Below are 26775 nucleotides of genomic sequence, written 5' to 3' on the forward strand. Positions count from 1 at the left end.
AAATACGATGGTGAACAGAACATGTGCATTTATCTGAACAGTGAGGAATCCAACACTCTTGACGGCTGTAAAGCGGGATTCTCATACTTCATTGCACCGTGACCCCCTTCTGACAACAAAAACTACTGCACAAACACAGGAGGAGGAACTGAAGCTTGAGCCCAACCCAAGTTCCACACCCACCCCTGTGGGGATAAGGGGCAAAGCCTAGAGGATTCAGCCCCAGTCAGGGGGACTGTAACCTGAGCCCCAGTGCCTAGGGCTGAAGTCCTCGAGTTTTGGCTTCAGCCCCGGGCAGTGGGACTTGGGCTTCAGCTTTAGCCCTGGACCCCGGAAAGTCTAAGCCAGTCCTGGTGACCCCATTAAAACGGGGTCCCGACCCACAGTTTGAGAACCACTGCTGTAAAGCAATAATTTATAGTTCTCTACAGCACTGTTTGCTTGTAATCCTCTAAATCCACCCCTCATCTAGCACTGGAAACACTTCACTCCCTCCCATTGCCCACTGTGTTTCTCACTCTCATTTTCTAACCTTTCATTTTTCAGCCACCCACCATCCACCCCTCTGTACTCTCCAGTTCACATTCTTTTGTTACCACTATATCATCCCCTTCCCATGTCAAAGAAATATAGGAATTACCACGATGGATCTGACCAGTAGTTTATTTTAGTCCAGTCACCCACATCTGCCTGTAGTCAATACCGGATACTTTACAGAAAGGTGCTTGACACCCCATAGTTGACAGTTATGGAATAATATGCACAGGGGGAAGTTTCTTCCTAACCTCAGGCAGCTGGTGGTTGTTTTATACCCTGAAGTAGGAAAGTTTCCATCCCTTTTTAGTCCTAGTGTGATTTTGAATGTGTAAATTATTCATATAGATATAATTGTTTTTTGAATGAATCCTAATCTATTAGCCTCAATAATATTTTGTGTCAAAGAGTTTATGTGCTGTGCAGAAAGTAAAAATTAAACCCCAAGAGCCACCCAAAAATTTACTTTTTAAATAAGTAAATATGATACAACACAATCGGTCAAGACACATCTATCTAAGCAGCCACTTGCTTTCACTGGAACCATGGGCATCCTTCCCCCACCCACCTAAACTTTCGATTTTTTTTCTTTCATAACTTATGTGGGTTTTTTGGTTCACTTAAATCTATTTAGATTTTAAATTCTTCAGGCCAGCAACATCAATTATATCTCTGGAAAGTGCCTGCCCAGTTCTGAGTGCTACGGAAACAACATGTAGTCCATATGCCTAAGCTAGAACACGGCTGTTCCCAGTGATTAAAACAGACTGAAATAGAAGACAGAGCTGTTACATAGCATTCCCTTACCCAAACCAGGAAAAGGAAGTCTGAAAGCTTCACTCCCTTACACTGTAGAGGGCAACCTGCGGTTAAAGTATCCTCCAATGCTCTGTTTAATCCAATCTGAATATCACAAATGAAGGGCATACCAAACTGAAATAACCTCCACTCATCAAGTGCTTCTTGATAGGCAGTTTATATTTTTTACTTTTTCAGTTTCAAAGTTGAAAATCTTGTTCACTCATTTGTCCCCTTCTGCAATATCTTTGCATTTCCTTGCACACCAATCCTTAAAAATAGAACGCTCTTCTCCAAATATTCTGAAAGGCTATTAGTCTTGTCCTTCAGCTTCCTCCCTCAAGACTCCTTCTGTGATGCACAAAGGAAGTCACAAATTGAAAATGGCTAAACTAAGTGGCAACTGCCAATCTCTTTTATTTATAAATAAAAGAGAAAGCTTTCAAATGCTTCAGAACCACCTCATGTTACTACTACTCTTGTCCTTCATTCCTCATTTTCTCCATTGTTTGTTACAGCTTCTTCCAAATTAGACAGCAAACTTTCCAAATCAGGGGCTGTTTACCTGAGCATCTGTACTATGCCCAGAACAATGGGGCTCCAATCCTGACTCAAGCCTTTAGTTGCTTGTGCAATGCAAAAAAATAAATAAACCCTTTTCTCCCTAGTTATACCGCATTAGTCTACCCTAAATAAACTCCCACATTAGCATTCAGACTCTTCCAACAACCCACCTAGCCAACTACCTCACAGCATCCAACTTCCCATTTCTGAACAAAGATATACAAAAACTACAAACGTATTAAGAATACAAAACTTACTAGATGTGCAATTCAGTGTATCTATGATTTTAAAGGGAAACTAGCAAAACCCAGTATTCATCACAACCTGCCTACAACCCAGAGCCCTCTCAATCAGGACCAGGCACAGAGACAGCACTACTAGATAAATCTTTCATGGGTAAGGGAAAAAGAGAAAGAGCTCATTCTGCTCAATCCTCAACTGCATGTGACATTATGAACTGGGAGGTGTTACACTTGCCTTAGAAACGTGACTGGGATGAACAAATAGGCTTAGTAGTCGGAGGAATCTGTATATTAAACCACCAGTTATTTGCTCTGACTCAGCGCTTCCTATAACAGGGTTGCATGAAAGGGCATCAACAGAGACTGACAAAAGCGCATCTGCCCCAGGAGCCAGAGCGCGCAGCGCGAGCTACTCACCGATGTTGGCTGCAAAAGGCAGCTCGCGCACAGCAGGGTCCAGGTTGACGACGTAGGGCGGGGAATTCTGGCTGTGCAAATGGGCCGTGAGCCTCTGAGGAGGAGGAGAGGGAGAGATCAAAGAAAAGGAGGAGACCTCGCTTCCCCACCCCCCGCAGCCGCCTGCCCCCCGGCCCGGGAGCGGGGCCCCTCCCCCGGCTCTAAGCTCATCACCTGCACCAGGGTGGTTTTCCCAGAGCCCGCCATGCCCAGCACCAGCACGCACACCGGCGGGGCGCAAGACTCGGAGCCGGCTCCCGCCGCCGCCGCCTGCTCCGCCGCCATCTTGCTAACACCGCTTCTGCTTCCGGGACAGATCGAACAGCGCTTCCGGGCCGCCCGCTCCGCCGCCGCCATCTTGCTAACGCCGCTTCCGGAACAGATCGAACAGCGCTTCCGGGCGGGGCGGGCTTCCGGCGGGGGCGCCACTCGCTCCCGGGCTCTGCCTGTCGACAAGGGCTCCCCGCCGCCCCGGCAGTGCCCAGCGCCCCCACCTTTCTCCCATGAGCCTCCCGGCGCGGCCGCGCGAGCCCGCAGAACCGCTTGTCGCCTCCCAGCGCAACAGCCTGCGGCGGGATGGGGGGCCGCGGGCGCCCGGCGTGAGCGACGGTTAAGGTGGCCGTGTGGGAGCCCAGCACGAAGAGAGCTTCGTGTCTTCGGGGCAACGGCGAGAATAGAGCTGTGGGGTCACCCCTCCAGCGGATGCCCGAGCAGCGGGGGCCTTGACTGCAAGGGGGTCCGGTGGCTTTACTGGCCACCGGTGGTTGCTGCCTGCGGAAAGAGAGAAGACGGGAAGGTGAGATTGGGGAAGGGGAAGAAAGCAGACGTGAGAGGAAAGGGAAGGAGGAATTCCATGCAAGATCGGGGAGGAGAGGAGTCAGCGCAGAAAGGGGAGAGAAGGATACATTCATTCAAAGAGTCTAAGACCAAGAGGGATCCTTGTGATCATCTACATAAGAACGGCCATACGGGGTCAGACTGATGGTCCATCTAGACCAGTATCCTGTCTTCGGCGGATGCCCATGCCCACTGCCAGACGCTTCAGAGGGAGTGAACAGAACAGGGCAATGTATTGAGTGACCCTATTATCCAGTCCCTGCTTCTAGCAGTCAGAGGTTTAGGGCACACCCAGAGCATGGATTATATCCTTGACCATCTTGGCTAGTAGCCATGATTGGACCTATCCTCTATAACATATCTATTTTTTTTTTAAACTCAGTTATACTTTTGCCCTTAACAGCATCTCCTGGCAATGAGTTCCACAGGTTGACTGTGTGTTGTGTAAAGAAGTACTTCCATTTGTTTAAACCCAGCCTATTCATTTCATTGGGTGACACCTGGTTCTTGTGTTATGTGAATGGGTAAATAACATGTCCTTATTAATTTTTCCACACCATTCCTGCTTTTATAACGCTCTATACTATATCACCTCAGTCATCTCTTTTCCAAGCTGAACAGTCCAAGTCTTTTTAATCCCTCCTCGTATAGAAGCTGATCTGTGCTCCTAATCATTTTTGTTGCCCTTCTCTGTACTTTTTCCAATTCTAATATATCTTTTTTGAGATGGGGCGAACAGAACTGCATGCCTTATTCAAGGTGTGGGAGCACAGTGGATTTATATAGTGGCATTATGATATTTTCTGGCTTATCTCTTTCCTAATGGTTTCTAGGATTCTGTTAGATTTTTTGACTACCATTGCACATTGAGCGGATGTTTTAAGAGAACTATCATAAATAACTCCAAGATCTTTCCCCTGGGTGGTAACAACTCATTTAGACCCCATAATTTTGTATGTGTAATTGAGATTTTCCAATGTGCATTACTTTGCATTTATGAATATTGAATTTAATCTGCCATTTTCTTGCCCAGTCACCCAGTTTTGTGAGATCCCTTTCTAACTCTTCACAGTCTGCTTTGGACTTAACTTGTTAAAAATGTACACCTTATTTCCAGTCTGAACTTGTTTATCTTTAACGTCCGGCCATTGGATGATGATATGCCTTTCTCTGATAGACTGAAGAGCCCATTGTTAAATATTTGTTATCCATATATGATAGAGATCTATACTTAGACTGTAATCACCCCTTAGCTTTCTCTTTGTTACAATAAATAGATTGAGTTCCTTGAATCTATAACTATGAGGCATGTTTTCTACTCCTTTAATCATTGTCGTGGTTCTTCTCTGAACTCACTCCAATTTATTAACATCCTTCTTGAATTGTGGGCACCAGAAAGGGACACAGGATTCCAACAGTGGTCATACTAGTGCAAAATACAGACATAAAATAACCTCTCTACCCCTACTCGAAATTCCCCAATTTATGCATTCCAGAATCACATTAGCTCTTTTGGCCACAGCATCACACTGAGAGCTCATGTTTAGCTGATTATCCACTATAACCCCCAAATCTTTGTCAAAGTCACTGCTTCCCAGGATAGAGTCTCCCATCCTGTACACATGGCCTACATTCTTTGTTCCAAGATGCATATATTACATTTAGCTGTATTAAAACACATTGTTTTCCTGTGCTGTTTACCAAGTGATCTAGATTGCTCTGAATCAGTGACCTGCTCTCTTCATTATTTACCATTTCCCCAATTTTTATATTTTCTTTCAGGTTATTAATAAAAATGTTAAATAGTGTAGGTCCAAGAACCAGTCCCATAAGGGCCCCATGGAAACAGATCTGTTTGATGACAATTCCCCGTTTACAGTTACCTGTTGAGACCTATCAGTTAGCCAGTTTTTAATCCATTTAATGTGTGCCAATTTCATTTTATATAGTTCTAATTTTCTAGTCAAAATGTTGTGCAATAGCAAGTCAAGCCCTTACAGATGATGCCTATTACATTATGTAAGCACTATTATGTTTATCAACCAAATTTGTAATCTCATCAAAAAAAGATATCTAGTTAATTTGACAGGATCTATTTTCCATAAACCCATGTTGATTTGCATTAGTTACATTACCCTCCCTTAGTTCTTTATCAATTGAGTCCCATATCAGCCACTCCATTATCTTGCCTGGGATCAGTGTCAGGCTGACAGTCTCTTAATTACCTGGGTCATCCCATTTACCCTTTTAAAAAATTAGCTTTCTTCCAATCGTCTGGAACTTCTCCAGTGCTTACAGACTGATTGAAAATCAACAGTAATGGTCCAGCGAGCTCCTCAGCAAGCGCTTTTAAAACTCTTGGAAGCAAGTTATCTGGACTTGCTGATTTTAAAATGTCTAACCTCCGTTTAACGCCATCCAAAAATACTAGTGGAATGGAAAGAGTGTTATCACTGTATGATGAGACAGCATCATCTTTTTTTATCCCAAATACAAACGATAAATATGTATTGAGAATTAATCTGAAGGGGAAAAAATCCTAAAGAAGGGGAAAGGAGATTGGAGTTCTAGAGAGAAAAATCAGAGTGAAGGAAACAGACAAGGAGACCAAGGCAATGAGGAGAGGCTGAAAATTTTTCACTTGTCCATTTAATGCTGAAAGAAGAAAGTGGAAGTATAAACGGTTGACTTAATACAAATGAACTTATCGGCACAACTCCTAAAACAACCTCTAGACTCTCCTCAGTTTACCAATGTGTGAATGCTAGACTTTGTTTAACTAGGATTTAAAGATGTATGTTAGCTAATATGTTGGAACTTCTTCTTTGGTTTTAAGGCAACCAACTTACCACCTGTTAAAGTTTTCACTGCCTTGTTTACACTAGGCTTTTTTCTAAGGTTCTTGTATGGCTGGCTCCTATTATTACAGTATCTGAGAACTTCACCATCTTTATCCTCACAACACCACCATGAAATAGAAAAGTATTATTATCCCCATTTACAAATGGGGAACAGAGGCACAGATAGGCTAAGTGACTTGCTCAAGGTTACACAGGAAGTCTCTGGTAGAGCAGGAAATTGATCCCAAGTCTCTCAAACCTTAGGCTTGTGCTTCAGCCATTAAACTAGCCTTCTATAACGCATTAGCTAGCATGGGAGGTTTAGGCTGGACACTAGGAAAAACTTCCTGTCAGGGTGGTTAAACAATGTAATAAAGTGCCTAGGGAGGTTGTCTAATCTGCTCTTAAAAATCTCCAGTGATGGAGATTCATAGAATATCAGGGTTGGAAGGGACCTCAGGAGGTCATCTAGTCCAACCCCCTGTTCAAAGCAGGGCCAATCCCCAATTTTTGCCCCAGATCCCTAAATGGCCCCCTCAAGGATTGAGCTCACAACCCTGGGTTTAGCAGGCCAATGCTCAAACCACTGAGCTATCCCTCCGCCACAAACACCTGTCAGGGATGGTCTAAATCAGAGGTCTCAAACTCCCAGCCCACGGGCCATCTGCAGCTTGAGAACCTCTCCAATGTGGCCCACGTGGCTCCAGCAATTTTGGGGCCGGGTCTCTCCCTTGGCCCTGCCTGCCGCCACGGGGCACTCCGCCCCGGGTGATTTAAAATGACCCAGGGCCCCAGTCACCACCGGCAGCGCAGTAGAGCTGAGCGGCTTTTGTCTGTTCGCTCCATGTATCTACCAGCCACTCCCTGTGGCCCCAGGGCGGGGCAGGGCTGTGCCTCCGCGTGCTGCCCCCGCCCCGAGCGCCTCTGCGGCCAATGGGAAGCTGTGGGGGCGGTGCAGCAGCGTGTGGAGGCCCCCCCGACCCTGCCCACCCTGCTTTGAAGCCCCATGTAAGCGCCACACACCCCAACCCCCTCCTGGAGCCTGCACCCCCTCCCCTTTCCCACACAACCCTCACACCTCCAGGCTCCCTCCCAGAGCCTGCAACCCCACCCCATCCTCCTGCCTCCCCCATCCCCTGCCCCAGCCCAGAGCCTGCACCCAGCATCCAAACTCCATCCCAGAGCCTGCACTCCAGACCTCCTCTCCCACCCAGACTCCCTCCCAGAGTCCAACCTCTCTCCCCTTCTGCACCCAAACTCCCTTCTGGAGCCTTCACCCTGCACCCCAATCCCCTACCCCAGACCTCCTCCCTCACCCAAACTCCCTCCCAGAGTAGGACGACCAGCAACTGTGAAAAAACGGGACAAGGGGTGGGGGGTAATGGGCACCTACATAAGAGAGAGTCCCAAAAAACAGGACTGTCCCTATAAAAATGGGACATCTGGTTACCCTATCCCAGAGCCTTAGGCAGGTGGGGGGCGGAGTTTGGGGGGGCAGGTTCTGGGCAGCATGAGTGACATTATTGGCCCACTGGGAGGATTTGAGGACTGGCACTGGCCCTAAGGTAAATTGAGGTTGAGACCCCTGCTGTAGATAACTTAGTCCTACCAGGAGTGCCAGGGACTGGACTAGATGACCTCTCGAGGTCCCTTCCAGTCCTATATGATTCTATGTTCTAACAACACACTTGTAAATCAAACTAGATGATTACAATGGTCCTTTCTGGGTTTATAATCTAGGTGAGACACACCCTAAAGGACACAAATGGGAATGCAGGACCATTATGGTGAGAGTTTGATGGCTACTCAAAAGATAGGTTTCAGAGTAACAGTCGTGTTAGTCTGTATTCGCAAAAAGAAAAGGAGTACTTATGACACCTTAGAGACTAACCAATTTATTTGAGCATAAGCTTTCGTGAGCTACAGCTCACTTCATCGGATGCATACTGTGGAAAGTGTAGAAGATCTTTTTATATACACACAAAGCATGAAAAAATACCTCCTCCCACCCCACTCTCCTGCTGGTAATAGCTTATCTAAAGTGAGCACTCTCCTTACAATGTGTATGATAATCAAGGTGGGCCATTTCCAGCACAAATCCAGGTTTTCTCACACACACACACCAACCCACTCTCCTGCTGGTGGGTTTGTGGGTGTGGTGGGTGGGGGTGGGGGTGGGGGGGCGGTGTGAGAAAACCTGGATTCAGATGGCTCAGAAGAGGATTCAGTCGTAGTTCATGATGAGGAGGAGACTGCACAGGCAGCCTCTCGCTCCAGCTCCCATAACTCCACTCCTGCCCCCCAGTCCTCACCTGCCCCTCCAGCTGCCAGTAGTAGTGTAGGCTCAGTGAGCAATACTCACCGCTGGCCACCTGCCTGGGCCTGGCAGCTAGCTGGCTTCTGAAGGGCTCACAGCAGAGGTGCCTCCGAGGAGACTGGTTTTCCTGGGGCGGGGCTAGGCTAGGAAGGGCCCCAAGGCAAAGGCATGAAGCCCCTGTTTGAAGGCACCGCGGGGAGCCCACGGACTGCGGCAAGGGGGGATGTGGGGCCAGCCATGCGCTAGGGGGCTGGCATCAGAGGGCGGGGAAGCGCCCCCGGGCGCGCGCCGCCTCGGGCTGCGGTCACACCCGCACGGTGACTCCTGCTCCTGCCCGGGGGCGGGGGCGGGGGCTGGCCCGCCAGAGTGGGAGGGGGCGTGGCACTCTCGGAAACGGCCGCCCTTGCGGAGCGGTTGACGCCATGGTTGAGGCGCGCCGAGATGATGTCACCACGAGCCTGTTTGGGTCACGTGGGTGAAGATCGCTGATGTTTGTTTGTGAGGGGCGCACAGCGATGAGGCGCTAGTTGGGCGCGCGCCATGCGGAGCGGCGGCTGTTCGGTAAGTGCCTGCGGCCCGCCCCCTCTGCCCGGGCACCCGCGGCCCGCCCGGCTGCCCGCCCGCCCCGCGCCGTGCGCCCCCGCCGGCCCCTGGGCCCCGGGGGCAAGTGGCAGCCCCGGCTGAGCGCGTCCCGCAGCTCCCCCCCTGTGCCCCGCTGACTCGTTGCGCCTTGTTTCAGAGTGGGCCGTGAGCTCTCTGGGGCAGGGTGTCTCCGTGCCCGGGGGAGCCCCGCTCGAGTAACCGGCGGGCTCTCGGCCGGAGAGGGGCAGCTTGTCCCTGCGGGTGGAGAAGGCGCAAACCACAAAGCGAGTAACGGAGACCGTAGCCTGTCATCGCGTTGCCTTGTATTCCACGTCCGTGGGTCTGCGTCCACCTGGTGTCTCTTCCCTAAACTTAGGTTGTAAACTCTCAGGGGTAGGGGAGCATGTTTTGTTCCGTGTTTGTACAGGGCCGAGCACGGTGCGGTCCTGGACCAGGACTAGGGCTCCTAGGCACTGTGTTAATATAGATAATAACAATCTATGTTAGGTTTCAGAGTAGCAGCTGTGTTAGTCTGTATCCGCAAAAAGAACAGGAGGACTTGTGGCACCTTAGAGACTAACAATTTATTAGAGCATAAGCTTTCGTGAGCTACAGTCCACTTCATCCGCTGCATAGAATGGAACCAATAATAAGAAGGTATATAGATAGATACACATACAGAGAAGGTGGAAGTTGCCATACAAACTGTGAGAGGCTAATTAAGACGTTTCTATGGGTAGGCCCTTTCTGAGTTGATCTGTGCGTGCACCTGGCTCTCATGTCACGCTCAAGCTCTGTCTAGACTCACATAATTTTCAATGCCTTGCAATATTATAATATTTGAATGTCTGAACTTGAAAGAAGTTTAAATGTTAGCATCTAGGCAGATGCTCTTCTGGTTTCAGCAGCTCAAAGCACAGGACCAATCCCTAGTCAAGCAAACTTCTGCTAGATCAGTTTCCTAACATAGGTTAGAGACAGACAAATTTATTTGAGCATAAGCTTTCATGAGCTACAGCTCACTTCATCAGATGCATGCATCCGATGAAGTGAGCTGTAGCTCATGAAAGCTTATGCTCAAATAAATTTGTCTGTCTCTAAGGTGCCACAAGTCCTCCTGTTCTTTTTGTGGATACTTACACGGCTGCTCAGACTCACACGGCTGCTACTCTGAAACCTGTAATAGAGTTTTAGCAGCGGGAATACACTTTTCCACACACAGCACATGGACATTTGGTGCTGAGGCTGACCCTTCTTTATCCTTGTGCATCTGTAAGCATGATCTCTGTGTGTATATAAAGTCTGCTGCAGTTTCCACGGTATACATCTGATGAAGTGAGCTGTAGCTCACGAAAGCTCATGCTCAAATAAATTGGTTAGTCTCTAAGGTGCTACAAGTACTCCTTTTCTTTTTGCGAATACAGACTAACACGGCTGTTACTCTGAAACCTGTAAGCACCTTGATTAACATCTTATCAGACACATAACTGTACTGGAATTGTTGATGGTTGTTAATTACAAATACTTCTGCAAGATTCAAACAGTGTTCAGCAGGGTGGATTTGATTCAAATCAAACTTAAATCATGATTTAAATCACTACTCAGGAAGACTCTATTTAATGATGGATTTCTACATAAAAGTACATTCTTGTTGGTTGTTATAAGCTTAATACGTATTCTTCACAACTCAGAGATCTAGGTTTCGTTTTTAGAAGGTACACACTGTACATTTTTAAAGTTATTTCTTTTGAAAACTTTTCAGATTAGTTTTACAGCTATATGAGAAAATGAATGATTGGTTATTTCATTTACCAAATGTAATTGAAGCAGGTATTTATGAAGTCATTGGGAGGCGAACTCTCTCTAATTTAACAGGTTAATCATTAATATTTGGAGGATTTTCTTGCCATGCTATATTAGGAGGAGAACGTTACCAGACAGATATTTAAATTGTTTTGTTTGCCAGAAGCTGGGATTGGGTGACAGGGCATGGATCACTAGATGATAACCTGTTCTGTTCATTCCCTCTGGGGCACCTGCCATTGGCCATTGTCAGAGGACAGGATACTGGGCTTGATGGACCTTTAGTCTGACCCAGTATGGCCGTTCTTATGTTCTTATATTTAACGAAAACGACGTTATGTATTCTGGATTTTTTTCTTCAGCAGCAAACATATGTTTTTGTTAAAATAAACATGAATTTTTGAGTTTAGTTAAACATTAAGTTTTTTAAAATCAGGTTTGGTTTTGTTAATTGTTTTTAACTACAATAGTTAAATGAAATATTTTTTAAAAAAGCAAACAAAAATTTAATCGACTATGTCAGCCAGGTTAACGTGTTATGAATTACATCTGGTAGGACACGCACACCAATGCTGCGAATTACACCTGGTAGGACACGCACAGTTCGAATCTAGGCTGAGGCACAGAAACAAAGTCCACAACTGCAGAGTTCCCAAAAGACACTAAGTTTATTACGCTTGAGCGTGGTGCCCCCCTGCTAGCCAGGGTGGGACCCTGAATACAAATTATACAAAGGTTATATACTTTTTAGCAAAGCATGTTGCCCTCGTGCATCAGAAACCTTAGCCAATAAACAAACCCTTTTCTTATCTACCACCTATCCCTGCTTGGTGCATTCCTCGTGCTATACCAGTATGTTAATTACACAGCATGGTCCTAAAGCCATGCATCAGTAACTTTTATTATCAGAATGGGAGGCCTCACATCAAGGCCAAGAGACAGGGAGTTAGAGACTGACAAAAACCAGATACTGGGAGTCAAGGCAGGCTGGAGACAAGGAGGAGGATTTTTACAGGGATTCAGTATCTAAGGATCACTCTTCCTGGTGTATGATGTGCTGGCATTTAAACAATGGTGGGCCCCAAACCAAAATGGAGTCATGTGCTAACTTTTCCTTAACACATGAGAAACCTAAAATATTGGCTTCTGCAGCTAACTCAGTTGTCTTCACCTTCATTTTCCTGTTTATTCATAATTTGGAAAAGAAAAACAAGCTTTCCTACTTTTTCAGGTCCCAGACGATTTCTTAATTTGGAATGAATTAGTCCAAAGGAAGAAAATACACCGGCAGAAGTTACTGCTGTTAAAAGTGAGATTATCACTTCAACAGTCTCTAAATCCAAGTGCTTAAGTGACTTCCACCAGTTCACTGGTGTGACTTTCTTTAAAACATCATCAGCAAACATATATTTCTTGAATGGTTCACCCTTAGCCCTGAAGTTTATTATAGTTGGCGTTATGGAGGGATGATTGCTGGATGTCCATGTCATAGCCAACTCCTCTTCTTCAGCAATTAAGGTTTGACCCTGGTACAGAGTATTGAGAATATTTGCAAGAAAATGAGCTGGAGATAGTGCTTGTCCCATTCGTTTTTTTTAATGCTTGTAATTTAACTCTGTCATTGCATATTTCTCTTTTAAAGATCTCACTCAGTTCCTTCCAAATTTCAACAGTGTCAGCAGTAAAACAGCTATTTCTCTGCATTTTGTTCAAGGCTACAGAAATAGGCTTCAGGGTACTCAGCCTGTGTTCAACCTTTTTCTTAAGCCCGATGTTGAGAATTTTGGTTGTGACAGTGCCATCTATTTTTTCACGATTTTGTTCACAAACTGTCATCAGATTAGGCCAGTTCTTGATATAGTGCTCAAAACAGTCCACTACTGAATTCCATCACATGAGAGTTAGCTTGGTTTCTCCCACTTTTTTCAGAGCAGCTGCTGCAAAGTGATTGTTATGGAACTGTTTTGCAGTTTCAACAACATTAGTCTTTATTTCTGGAATGCTGAAGTCTTTGGCTAGGAGTTGCATCAGATGAGCACTGCAACCTTATGTTATTAGCTTGGGACTCTCTTCTAAATTTCTTCTCATCTTGGATACAATTGCAGCATTGTCTGTGACCAAGCTGTGTACTAGACATTTGCATTTTTTTTCAGTTTGTTATAGCTTTTACTGCTACTTCTTGTAAGTATTCTGCTGTGTGTGCATTTCCTAATGTATCAATTGTTTCTGTAAGGAAGACCTTCCCTACTTCTGTTGTCACACAAGCCCATACCACAGGATCATTGTGGACATTGCTCCACCCATCAAGACTTAGGTTAACAATTTTACCCTCTAAACCTTTTGCACACTGCTCAATTTCTCTTTCATACAAGTTATCCAGCAATTTGCCTGCGACATCTGCTCTGTTGGGTGGACTGTATCCTGGTCTTAATGACTGAACCACGTTAATGAAGTGTGGGTTCTCAATCATAGGGAAAGGAGAGTTTGTTGCATAAACAAACCAGGCAATTTTTTCATCAATTACCTCTTTTTGTAATCTGCTGGTTCTTATCACAAATTTATCTATGGTTGTTTCTGGATGATGGAGATTTTTTTTCCTTTTTGCTACAGGTGATGTACTGTGGCTATGTGACATACATAATGTGACTGAAAACTCTGAAACTATAGAAAATGATGGTGATCTTGAAGGTGGATAGTCTTCAGAATCCTGTATGTTGAGGATGGATTCTCCTAAACAAAATAAGCCAGTGCAGTTATTTAATTATTATTACCATACTGCTTATTTAATATTACTCATTGCTCATTCACTGACACTCAGTACTACTTTAAAGGTGAAATTGTAAAAGGAAGATCTGCCTATTTCAGCTATTTATTTTTTTTATCACAACTGCATCTGAAATGATAGTACCATAAAGTAACAACTATATTTTTTGCTCAAACATGAGAATTCAAGAATAGTCCAGAAGGAGGACAGGCAGTCCTTAAGAAAGAAGTATGAAATAAAAAAAAAATTACCACCTGAAGATCCTGCATGTTCAGACATGTTCCTTTCATCATCTTCAACGCAGCTTCCTCCTGAGAAGGAACACTTCTCATGATGTTTCATTCGGGCAACTAGGCCTTAACATTTCTTTGTTGCACCATTTGCATTTTGCACGCATGTGTGTCTTACCCACAGGTTGAGGAACTTCATTAAAATATTCCCAAACTGGGTATCTCTTACGGCCTGCTGCCATTATAGATTTTCCCTTCTAGTGGGAGAATGGCATGGTAGATTTCAAATCAATGAAGGCTACCCTCAAAAAGACCTCAGGACTTCTGGAATGTGCTGCTCAAACAGTTTCACTTTTGTTTCTACTGCCTGTCCCTCCTTTCTCACATTTATCTCCAGACTTCTTCTCCTTGTGCAGATCTATTCCACCCCCAACAATCTTCTATTCACTGAACTTTTTGAAACTTTGCACTTTTAGAGAGAGTTCGGTCCTGCTTCGAGCAGGGGGTTGGACTAGATGACCTTCTGGGGTCCCTTCCAACCCTGATATTCTATGATTCTATGATTGACTCTGTGTACACAAGTTTGCAGAGGGACAATAGGGTTGAGGTCTCTTATTACTCACCTTTTATATATTTATTTTAAAACATTTTTACTGTTAACAAGCATGTTATCTCTGGAGACACAAATCCACATTTTGAGAACTGCAAAACCGAGCATCTCTGATGGTATCTTCTGGACTGAGCACTGAGTCCCAATAGGTAGATAAAAAAAATAATTTAAATAATCTATACAGAAGCCCCTGGAACACCATAAAATTGGGTCCCTAATCCGTGAACTATTAGAATGTATTTACAAAACTTTTCTTAAACATTACATGAATATATTGTCTCATACTATAGAATTAGAATTTATAATCCCTATTCCATGATGAGATATCTTTGAGCTATAATGTGTTTTAATTAAAACTATCTTTAGATAGTTTTATTTTTTCCCCAAAAAGCGTTTTATCAAAAAAAAAATGTTTTTTTTTTTTTAAATCCTTGATTTTTATCCACCCTGGTATTCAGGGGACCCATAAATTACATGTAAAATGTCACTGTTCAATCAGTATCCCATTGTGTGCCTGAATTTGTGTATTGTCTCTTTAGAATCTATGTCCTTGTCTACTTACCTTTCTTTAAGTATTTGGAAATTGGTTGGATATCAGTAAAATGAGGTTGGCGCCTGATACCAGGGTTATGGCCCTGAAGTGGGGATACTGTCTTTTATGTGCCTGCTTCTTGTTGGCATAATGGAAGCTTTTGTGTTTTTGTAACATCATTTCTGATAGCATTGAGCCATAAGCCTTTAGTGAACATTGTGCCATAGAGTTTCTTCACAGCAAAGTTAATTTGAGTTACCCCCAATTCACGTTCCATCCGTACAATTTATTAACTTGAGTGTGGTGGTGCTTTAGATTCAAATTGGTTGGTTTGTCCGGGGTTATAAGCTAAAGCTTGAGTTAGTGCCACTTGTCAGCTGCTAATATGACCATTGTAGTGTGGACATAGGCTAGCTCCACTTGAGTGCCATTGGTCCTCCAAAGCTGTCCCAAAGTTCCCTCTGTAAGGACAGACAACTTTTTTCAATTTATTGGGGAAGAATTCATAGAGCAGCTCAGCTTACTGCAGTGCAGAATACCGTGGGATGCGTCCCCAGATGTCTTAGTGTTACAGCTGAGTGGACACAGCAGCTCAAATGTTGTTTCACGGTGTGGTCACTTGAGCTTGGCTAACTTGAGAAATGTAACTTGAGTGTATAACTCAAGTTAACTCTGCAGTGAAGACATACCCCCAGTGAAACTGCTATCTCTGTTAATAGAAACTCACCTTCAGCAGTATTTTTCTCTTTCACATTTGTGTGGTACTGCAGCCTGTAAGAGGCTTTTTACATATAGTTTAGCGTGTACCACTAAAACATTTGAAGAGCAGACTGATTTAAAATTAGAAGTTTTGTTTTTAATATCCAGACTGAAGAAACAGCAGGATAGGTTGAAAAAAATTTTTTTAAAGTGTACAGTAATGCAAATACTGTATAGCCTGCAATAGCTAAACAAAGTTGTCTTATTGTCCATATAACTGTCCAGTCCTTTTGGGAATCATGCTAAGCTCTTGGCCTCAATAATGTGTAGTGGCATTGAGATCCACAGGTTGGTTATGCATTGTGTAAAAAGATCTTTTCTTTTATCAGTTTTAAACGTAATGTCTTTCAATTTTGTTGGCCGTCTCCCTGCTCTTTTATTGAGAGGGTAAGTAGGAACATTGAATCCAACTTCTCTGGACCTGTCATTTTTTTATCCTGCTATCATATCCCTTCTCTTCTATCACCTCACTAAACTGAACAGTCCAATCTTTTCAATCTTTTGTCCTACAGAAGCAGATAGGGTGGCCACCAGAAATGAACATCATATGCCCAGTGAGGGTGAGGTTCTGACTTATATAATGCCATTATTGAATGCAGCGTAGTTGTAGCTATGTTGATGCCAGAATATTAGAGAGATAAAGTGGGCTCCAAAGCTTGTCTTTCTTACCAACAGAAGTTGGTCCAGTGAAAGATGTTACCTCACTCACCGTGTCTCTCTAATAGTGCCATTATAACTAGGGCTGTCAAGCAATTAAAACAATTAATCATGATTAATCGCACTGCTAAACAATAAATAGAAGGATTTTTTTACATTTTCAAATATATTAATTTCAATTACAACACAGAATACAAAATGTACAGTGCTCACTGTATATTTTTGATTACAAATATTTTCACTGTAAAAAACAAAAATAGTGTATTTCAATTCACCTAATACAAGTACTGTAGTGTAATCTCTTTATCGTGAAAGTTGAACTTACAAATGTTGAATTATGTACAAAAAAAACCTGCATTCAAAAATAACAATGTAAAACTTCAGCGCCTACAAGTCCACTCAGTCCTACTTCAGCCAATTGCTCAGACAAACAAGTTTGGTTACATTTGCAAGAGATAACGCTGCACGCTTCTTGTTTACAATGTCACCTGAAAGTGAGAACAGGCGTTCACATGGCACTGTTGTAACCGGCATTGCAAGATATTTACGTGCCAGATGCTCTAAAGATTCATATGTCCCTTCATGCTTCAACCACCATTCCAGAGGAGATGCATCATGCTGATGACTGGTTCTTCTCAATAACAGTCCAAAGCAGAGCGGACCGATCATGTTCATTTTCATCATTTGAGTCAGATGCCACCAGCAGAAGGTTGTTTTTCTTTTTTGGTGGTTCAGGTTCTGTAGTTTCCACATCTGAGTATCACTCTTTTAAGACTTCTGAAAGCATGCTCCATGCTTTGTCCCTCTCAGATTTTGTACTGCACTTCAGATTCTTAAACCTTGGGTCAAGTGCTGTAGCTATTTTTAGAAATCTCACATTGGTACTGGATGGGCTATTACCAGCAGGAGAGTGAGTTTGTTTGGGGGGGGGGGGAGCGGAGGGTGAGAAAACCTGGATTTGTGCTGGAAATGGCCCAACTTGATTATCATACACATTGTAAGGAGAGTGATCACTTTAGATAAGCTATTACCAGCAGGAGAGTGGGGTGGGAGGAGGTATTGTTTCATGGTCTCTGTGTATATAATGTCTTCTGCAGTTTCCACAGTATGCATCCGATGAAGTGAGCTGTCGCTCAGGAAAGCTTATGCTCAAATAAATTGGTTAGTCTCTAAGGTGCCACAAGTACTCCTTTTCTTTTTGCGAATACAGACTAACATGGCTGTTACTCTGAAACCTGTCATTGGTACTATGATGCTCTGTACCTCCGGGGGACACCCAGCAGCCCCTTGTAAAATGATTATGTGATATCCAGTGCAAAGTTTGTCATGTCGGGTGTCTTCGGAAGGCGCATGATGTACTGAGCATTGTTGTTATAGGTTATAATTTCATGTAGGTAGTCATGAAGTTGAAAATGTATCCCCATGGCTTAAAATAAGCCCAGGCAAAAACTCTGCAAGAGCAGAAAGGCAGTTCACACCTCATCAGGGCGTTGATGAGACAAACCCAGCCCAACCACACAGGAACAAAGGGTGATGGCCTAGGGAGCAAAAAAAGAATCTGTTAGTCTCTCGAGGGAGTCACCCCCCCCCTTCCTTTGGTTAGTTTGGAACTGCGATGTGGTAATGCTCATCTGACTCTGAAGGGGGTGGGGGGCAAAGCTAAGAGGGAAGAAAGGACATGGTAAAAGGGAGAGACATTTGCCATGCTCTTTGCCATGCTCTCTCCCTCTTCCACCTACATCTGCAGACATCACATCAAGCGACTGAAGTGCTGATCGAAGGGGAGAGCCTGGTTGAGCAGCAACCATCTAGCCTGTGGTGAGAAGCATCTAAGTTTGTAAGGGCATTGAAAGTGTTAAGATCAGCTTAGAATGCATTTTGCTTTTATTTCATTTGACCAAATCTGACTTGTGTTTTGATTTATAATCACTTAAAATCTATCTTTATAGTTAATAAATTTGTTTGTTCTACCTGAATCAGTGCGTTTGGTCTGAAGTGTGTCAGAGGCTCCCCTTGGGATAACAAGCCTGGTACATATCAATTTCTTTGTTAAATTGACCAAGTCATATAAGCTTGCAGCGTCCAGGGGGCATAACTGGACACTGCAAGACGGTTGTCTCTGGGACCGGAGATATTCGCTAGTGTCATTCAGTTGCAAATAGCTGGGAGCAGCTTACATGCCAGAGGCTGTGCATGAACAGCCCAGGAGTGGGGGATTCTCACAGCAGAGCAGGTTAAGGCTGGTTCCCAGAGTCAAGGATTGGAGTGACCTAGCAGATCACCGGTCCGGATAACACCAGAGGGGAACATCACAGGTACCTTCTTTGCATTTGTCAAATTTGCAGTGACAGTGTTCGTAAATCAAACGACATGTGCTAGGTCATCCTCCGAGACTTCTGTAACATGAAATATATGCGGAATGTGGGTAAAACAGAGCAGTGGACATACAATTCTCCCCCAAGGAGTTCAGTCACAAATTTAATTAACGCACTATTTTTTAACGAACATCATCAGCATGGAATGGTGGCTGAAGCATGAAGGGGCATATGAATATTTAACATATCTGGCATGTAAATACCTTGCAACGCTGCCTACAAAAGTGCCATGTGAACACCTGTTCTCACTTTCAGGTGACATTGTAAATAAGAAGCAGGCAGCAGTATATCCCGTAAATGTAAACAAATTTGTTTGTCTTAGCGATTGGCTGAACCAGAAGTAGGATGAAATGAACTTGTAGGTGCTAAAATTTTACATTGTTTTGTTTTTGAGTGCAGTTATGTAACAAAAAAAAATCTATGTTTGTAAGTTACACTTTCAGGATAGATTGCACTACAGTACTTGTATGAGGTGAATTGAAAAATACTATTTTTTTTGGTTTTTTTACTGTGCAAATATTTGCAAACAAAAATATAAAGTGAGCACTGTACACCTTGTATTCTGTGTTGTAATAGAAATCAATATATTTGAAAATGTAGAAAAACATCCAAAAATATTTAATAAATTTCAATTGGTATTCTATTGTTTAACTCTTTAATTGCGAAAAAAAATTTTAATCGCATTTTTTTTTCAGTTAATCACGGGAGTTAACTGCGATTAATTGACAGCCATGATTTTTTCACCATCCTATTCCTTTAGCATTCGAACATTTTTGTTTTGTTTTGTTTTTGTCTTTTTGACTGGTTCTGCCCACAGTGACCCACAGATCTTTCCTAGTTTGTACAGTACATTTAGAAGTCAGCACTATATGTGAATAGTGAATTATTCCTTCCATTGTGCATTTCTTTGCATTTGTCAACATCCGTTGACATTCATTTGCCATCGGGCTGCTCATTTTCCCGTTTTCTTAGGATCCCTCTGAAGTTTCTCCCCATTGCCTCTATCTGTGACCAGTCTACATAATTTGTCATCTGCAAATTTTGTCACCTCCCTACTAACCCCCTCCTCCAGATAATTATTACATTAAGCAAGCCCCATCTTTGAAGGGAAACTTTGTGGCACCTGCTGTTAACCTTTTGCCATGAAGAAAATTGACAATTTAGCCCGTCTTTGTTTTCTGTCTCTTAGCCAGTTTCTAATCCATGATAGAACTTGACCTCTCACCCTGGACCACAGCTGTTCTGTCATCTGAGTCAATCATATCTTTACTAGGCACTGGATTTGGGGAACCACTGTGTAGCTTTTCTCAACACTGTGCCATCCATATCTTCAGTGTTGTAATGCTGTGAAGATGTAGATGTTCAGCCCATTTAGAACAGGAAAGCTATACACTCTGGGTTCCCAAGCCTGAAGCATAGAGGGCTATTGAAAAAGGGTGGTTCTGACTGCTTGATATTGAAACTTAAGTTAGGCCTGAGATGTTACTGAGGAGGGCGGTGGAAAATGAGACTTTGGGTGGGACTAATGGTGGGCAGCTGAGATCCTTATTCCTTCTTGGGAATTCATATGGCACCTATCACCTTGATGTCTTAAGTGCTGTCCCAACCTGGCGAGGATTCGTTTGAAGACCCTCATTTCATAATGGAGAGAGATAAACTGGAATGGAAAAAATGGCAAAAGATTTGGTGAATAAGACACAGGAGAAAAGGTTAGGAGACATGAGCGTATACAACCCAGAAACAATGATGGAGGGTTATAGGAGAAAAAGTGTTTAAGCCAGGTTAGAGGCTAGTGATTCTTACTATAGAGCAAGTAAGAACAGGCTTAAACTGCGATAGGAAAAATATTAGGAAAAAGTAATACTTTAAAAGTTGGAACAAGTTGCTGGGGATCTGATGCAATTGCCATCAAGTGAGAAAGTCCAGGCTGAGTTTAGTCACCCATCTGTTGGGAATGAATGGCTTGGGGTAATGAAAACTTCATTGTGCCCCTGTGTAAGAAAAGGGATTAGATCTCCCACTGCATGGGTTGGTCCCTATTCTAATTCCTTTACAAGTTCACCCAGGTTTGAGGGGGGGACAATTTTTTTCACTGAAGAGGCCAGTGCTTCCCCTTCATAAGTGTTATGACAGAGAGAGATTAGTAAGGTGCAGTTTATTATGTGAACTGAAAAACTAAAACAAGAAGAAAAATCCTTATGGTATTATCCTGAATTGTTCCTCTTTCTGTTTTGCTAGGATACAGGACCTCGGCACAGACAACAGAAGATCAAGTGATCTCGGGGGGGAAGTATGCATACGTTTCTCGTGAAATCTGGCTAAGAACAAGGAACAAAGCTGAGAAATTCTCACCATATCCCATTAATTGTAAGATTTTGTTTCAGGGGATTCTTGAGTAGGAGTAGAGAGGTTATTTTACCTCTGTATTTGGTACTGGTGCAACTGCTGCTGGAATACTGTTTACAGTTCTGGTGTCCATAATTCAGGAAGGATGTTGATAAACTGCAGAGAAGAGCAACAAAGAATAACTTAAAGGATTAGAAAACAGACCTTGTAGTGATAGGCTCAAAGCGCTCATTTAGTTTAGCAAAGAGAAGATTTAAGGGGTGACTTGATCCCAGTCTATAAGTACCTACACAGGGAACAAATATTTTAAAATGGGCTCATCGGTCTAGCAGAGAAAGGCCTAACATGGCTGGAAGTTGAAGCTAGACAAATTCAGACTGGAGCTAAGGTGTTCATTTTTAATGGTGAGAGTAATTAACCGCTGGAACAATTTACCAAGTGTTGTGGTGAATTCTCCATCACTGACCATTTTAAAATCAGGATTAAACATTATTTTCTAAAAGATATGCTCTAGGAATTATTTTGGGGAACTTCTGTGGTCTGTGTTGTACAGAAGGTCAGACTAGATCAGCAGCTCTCAAACTTCATTGCACCGTGACCCTCTTTTGATGACAAATTACTACACAACCCCAGGAGAGGGGACCAAAGCCCGAACCCCACCACCCCAGGCGGAGAGGCCAAAGTCAAAGCCTAACCGCTTCAGCCCTAGGTGAGGGGCCTGTAGCCCTGGCGACCCCATTAAAATGGGGTCGTGACCCCCTTTGTGGTCCCAACCCACAGTTTGAGAACCACTGGACTAGATGATCATAATGGTCCCTTCTGGCTTATGAATTTATTAATCATATGTTGCTCCAGGTGTTACCTAGTGCAATGCCGAGTCTGCAGACAAAAGAAATAAAAGCTCCAAGAGTCAAGTGCTGTCTCCTATACCTGTGCAAGCATGGAAGGTCCTAAATGCATGACAATGGCCTCTTCTCCTGAAAGTAACCCCTTCCCCTCAGACACACACAATTCCCCACTCTGGCACAACTTATCTCCCACTACTTTCCAGTTTTTGTGCAGGGGTGATGAGGTTGTGAGCTTCATGGTGGGAGAGCATTAGTGGGATAGTCAGTGCATTCACCACTTGGCAGAATCCCCCACCTGAAGGAAGCAGAGATCCTCCAACTGTTATTACAGCTTATGGGCTGTGGTTGCAGCAGAGCATCTCAACAGCTACTCCACACAATGCTGCCAGATTGGTGGGGGATATTTGTTTTCCTTCAGTAGTTCTTCTGTTCTCCATTGACACGTGCTTTGCAGAAGATTGGGGCCACATTTGGTATTATGAAAGTTCTGAACATCTTAGACAACCAACATTTTAAATGTTGACGTTGAAAACTATTTAGCTGCTGATCATATTAGTGGAAACAGCCAAGTACTCCTGGGTTGTGGGCAGAATTTGAGACGAGAACATACCACTCCATCCATCTGACCCCAGGTGGTAGCAGATCATTTATAGGTGACATTATTTAGCACTAAACTCCAAATCAGAAAGTCTTAATATAGAGTAAATCACAGGATTTGTTATGATGCTGTCTTCTGAGCCACAGGCCATGCCAGCTAAAGGTAGGAGCAGTTGCCACAGGTGTAAACATTTGTGTATTTGCAGCTCATGCTGTAAAAGCTCTCAAATTGTTGTGTGTGCAACAAATGTCCAACTGTGCAGTCTGCACCTACAGCATGGTGACAAACTCTGGCTTGATTTTCTTATAAACAACTATCTGGAGGTGTATTCTCTAGTAGTACTGGTGGTTCAATAGCCTCTAGTGGCACCTGCTGCTTCACTCCATAACCTGGCATTTACATCTCTTGGAAGGCTATTATTAGGTCACCTCTGACCTGGAGTGTGGATTAGAATGGCCCCTTTTCATAGATGACAGAATGGATCATTATGATCATCTAGTCTGACCTCCTGTATAACACAGACCAGAGTAAGTCTCCAAAATAATTCCTAGACCATATCTTTCAGAAAGATATCTAATCTTGATTGAAAAATTGTCAGTGATGGAGAAGCCACCATGACCCTTGGTAAGTTGTTCAAGTGGAATTGCTCTCACTGTTCAGCTTTTACACCTTATTTTCAGTCTGAATTTGTCTAGCTTCAGCATCCTGCTATACCTTTCTCTAATTGTTCGACGTATAGGTACTTAGCGTATAGTCAAGTCACCCCTTAACTTTTTTTTTTTAAGCTAAGTAGATCGAGCTCCTTGAGTCTATCACTATAAGGCTTATTTTCTAAATCTTTAATCATTCTTGTGGCTCTTCTCTGAACCCTCTCCAGTTTATCAATATCCTTCTTGAATTGTGGACACCAGAATTTGACACAGTATTAGAGCAGTGGTTGCACCCGTGCCAAATACAGAGGTAAAATAACATCTTTGCTCCTACTGAAAATTATTTAATTTGTGCATTTCAGGATTGCATTAGATCTTTTGGCCACAGCACCACACTGGGGACCTCATGTTCACCTGACTATCTACCAGGACCCCCAAATCGTTTTCAGAGTCACTGTTCTGCAGGATAGAGTCCCCCATCCTGTAAGTATGGCCTCCATTCTTTGCTCCTAGATGTATACAGTACATTTAGCCATATTAAAATGCATATTGTATGCTGGCACCCAGTTTACGAAGCGATCCAGATTGCTCTGTGTCAGCAACCTATCCTCTTCCTTATTTATCAATCCCGCAATTTGTGTTATCTGCACTTTATCAGTGCTAATTTTATGCCTTCTTCTAGGTCATTAATAAAAATGTTAAATAGAGTAGGGCCAATAATAGGTCCCTGTGATACCACAGTAGACACCACACCCATTTGATGATGATTTCCTATTTACAGTTACATTTTGAGACCTCTCAGCTGGCTTTTAATCCATGAATATGTGCCATGTTAATTTTATTTTGCCAGTTTTTTATTCAAAATGTGTTGAGTACCAAGTCAAATACCTTACAGAAATCAATAGTGCATCAATACTATTGCCTTTATGAACCAAATTTGTAATCTCACCAAAAAAAATAGTTTGACAGGATCTGTTTCCCTAAATCTATGTTGATAGGCATATATTATCCTCTAATTCTTTATTCATTGAGTCCCATATCAGCCACTCCATTATCTTGCCTGGGATCCATGTCAGATTAGCTGGCCTATAATCACCCAGTCATCTATTCGACATTGGTGAGGCCTCATCTGGAGTACTGTGTCCAGTTTTGGGCCCTGGCTGGGATGATTTAACTGGGAATTGGTCCTGCTTTGAGCAGGGGGTTGGACTAGATGACCTTCTGGGGTCCCTTCCAACCCTGATATTCTATGATTCTATGATCTCTTTTAAAAATATTGTGAGAAAGCTAATCTTCTGGAACTTCACTGCTATTCCAAGATTTCTTGAAAATCAACATTAATGATCCAGTAAGCTCCTCAGTTAGCTCTTTTAAAACTTTTGGATGCAAATTATCCAGACCGACTGATTTTAAAATGTCTGACTTCAGTAGCTGCTGTTTAACACCTTCCAGAGATACTAACGGAATAGAAAGAGTGTTATCATATAATATGACGTGTTTTTTTTTACCCAAATAGAGAGCGGAAACATTTACCGAATACTTCTGCCTTTTCTGCATTATATTTGATGGTTCTATCGTTTCCATCTAGTAATGCCTTGTTAGGATTCTTTTTTTCTGCAATATACTTTAAAAAATCCTTCTTCTTTTTGGCTACAGATTTCTCCTTGTGTCCCGTTGCTTCCCTTATCAATTTTCTAAAATTCCTAGCTTCTGATTTATATTCATTGCTATCAACTTCCCCTTTCTTCCATTTGTTTATATATATAGCTGCCTTCACTTTCCTTCAAAACCAAATAGTTTTTAACCAGTCCAGCCTTCTTCCTCAGTTATGGCTTTTTGATCTAATAGTGTTCTTAAACAATTCCAAATGATCAGCCACCTTCTTTGATTAAATTCTTCCTCCTAGTTGATTTGGCTCATATTGTTTTCAGCTTTGTGAAATTGGTCCTCTTAAAGCCCCAAGTGTGTATATGTATTGTGACAAAGTTCCTCCTCTGTCTTGGTGGGTCCTGCGCTTATTGGTGGATTTTCTCGCCTCAGAGGTTCACTGCAGCCATCAGTTTGGCCACTTTCGTGGCTCATATCTGCCATTCACTCAGTTAGCCTCATCACTGGCCAGCATGGGGAAAAGGAAGAAGAACAATCCCTGCAGTCTCTGCTGATCCACCTAGTGGATCGGGGAACAGGCCAGAGACCTTCCCCTCGGGTGGAACCCACAGTCCAGGTCAACTCCTCCGGTATCCAGTAGGGAGTTGCAGGGGATGGGGGAACCCAGGCCTGCCCTCTACTCCGGGTTCCAGCCCAGGGCCCTCTGGATTGCAGCTGTCTACAGTGGCTCCTATAACCGCTGCATGACCACTACAACTCCCTGGGTTACTGCCCCATGGCCTCCTCCCAACACCTTCGTTATTCTCACCACAGGACCTTCCTCCTGATGTCTGATAATGCTTGTACTTCTCATTCTTCCAGTAGCATGCCTTCTCACTCTCAGCTTCTTGCATCTCTTGCTCCCAGCTCCTCGCACTGTTACGAATTATACCTGGTAGGGCATGCACACAACTGTGGCGAATTATACCTGGTAGGACACGGACACAACTGTGGCGAATTATACCTGGTAGGTCAAGCGCCGTTCGAATCTAGGCTGAGGCACATAAACAAAGTCCGCAACTGCAGAGTTCCCAAAAAACACCAAGTTTATTACGCTCGAGCGTGGTGCCCCCCTGCTTGCCAGGAGGGGACCCCGAATACAGATTATACAAAGGTTATATACTTTTTAGCAAAGCATGTTGCCCTCGTGCATCAGAAACCTTAGCCAATAAACAAACCATTTTCTTATCTACCACCTATCCCTGCGTGGTGCATTCCTCATGCTAAACCAGTATGTTAATTACACAGCATGGTCCTAAAGCCATGCATCAGTAACTTTTATTATCAGGATGGGAGGCCTCACATCAAAGGCCAAGAGACAGGGAGTTAGAGACTGACAAAAAATAGATACTGGGAGTCAAGGCAGGCTGGCTCACTCCTTCTGGTGCATGATGTGCTTGCTTTTAGACAATGGTGGGCCCCAAACCATAGAATCATAGAATATCAGGGTTGGAAGGGACCCCTGAAGGTCATCTAGTCCAACCCCCCGCTCGAAGCAGGACCAATTCCCAGTTAAATCATCCCAGCCAGGGCTTTGTCAAGCCTGACCTTAAAAACCTCTAAGGAAGGAGATTCTACCACCTCCCTAGGTAACGCATTCCAGTGTTTCACCACCCTCTTAGTGAAAAAGTTTTTCCTAATATCCAATCTAAACCTCCCCCACTGCAACTTGAGACCATTACTCCTCGTTCTGTCATCTGCTACCATTGAGAACAGTCTAGAGCCATCCTCTTTGGAACCTCCTTTCAGGTAGTTGAAAGCAGCTATCAAATCCCCCCTCATTCTT

The 26775-nt window shown here is 43.5% G+C and overlaps 2 protein-coding genes and 1 long non-coding RNA gene across 16 annotated transcripts in view; 1 reads left to right on the forward strand and 2 right to left on the reverse strand.

The window, feature by feature from the left end:
- GPN1 (GPN-loop GTPase 1) overlaps positions 1 to 3751 on the reverse strand; it is an 83237-nt gene extending 79486 nt beyond the window's left edge. For 3 of the 5 annotated variants that reach the window (XM_075126236.1, XM_048846196.2, XM_075126235.1), the window contains exons 1-2: positions 2769 to 3751; positions 2556 to 2649 (exon numbers count right to left, since the gene is read on the reverse strand). In XM_075126236.1, coding sequence (XP_074982337.1) covers positions 2556 to 2649; positions 2769 to 3505 — 831 coding nt within the window. In that variant the 5' untranslated portion in view covers positions 3506 to 3751. The remainder of the gene's footprint in view (positions 1 to 2555; positions 2650 to 2768) is intronic. The other 2 variants (XM_048846190.2, XM_048846192.2) reach the window with 2 other exon arrangements.
- Positions 3254 to 26775, forward strand: part of ZNF512 (zinc finger protein 512) — a 79281-nt gene continuing 55759 nt past the window's right edge. For 7 of the 10 annotated variants that reach the window (XM_048846175.2, XM_075126237.1, XM_048846181.2 and 4 more), the window contains exons 1-3: positions 3254 to 3390; positions 21139 to 21267; positions 23705 to 23825. The gene's annotated coding sequence lies outside the window, so the exon portion shown is untranslated. Of the gene's footprint in view, positions 3391 to 9015; positions 9150 to 18320; positions 18344 to 21138; positions 21268 to 23704; positions 23826 to 26775 lie in introns of those variants that run through there. The other 3 variants (XM_048846176.2, XM_048846177.2, XM_048846180.2) reach the window with 3 other exon arrangements.
- LOC142071487 (uncharacterized) lies at positions 11623 to 14297 on the reverse strand. The gene is made up of 2 exons (XR_012667507.1): positions 13992 to 14297; positions 11623 to 13703 (listed from the first exon to the last, which is right to left on the reverse strand). It is a non-coding gene; the product is annotated as an uncharacterized LOC142071487 (long non-coding RNA).

Source organism: Caretta caretta, chromosome 3 (assembly GCF_965140235.1).
Source record: "Caretta caretta isolate rCarCar2 chromosome 3, rCarCar1.hap1, whole genome shotgun sequence".
Lineage (NCBI taxonomy): Eukaryota > Metazoa > Chordata > Testudines > Cheloniidae > Caretta > Caretta caretta.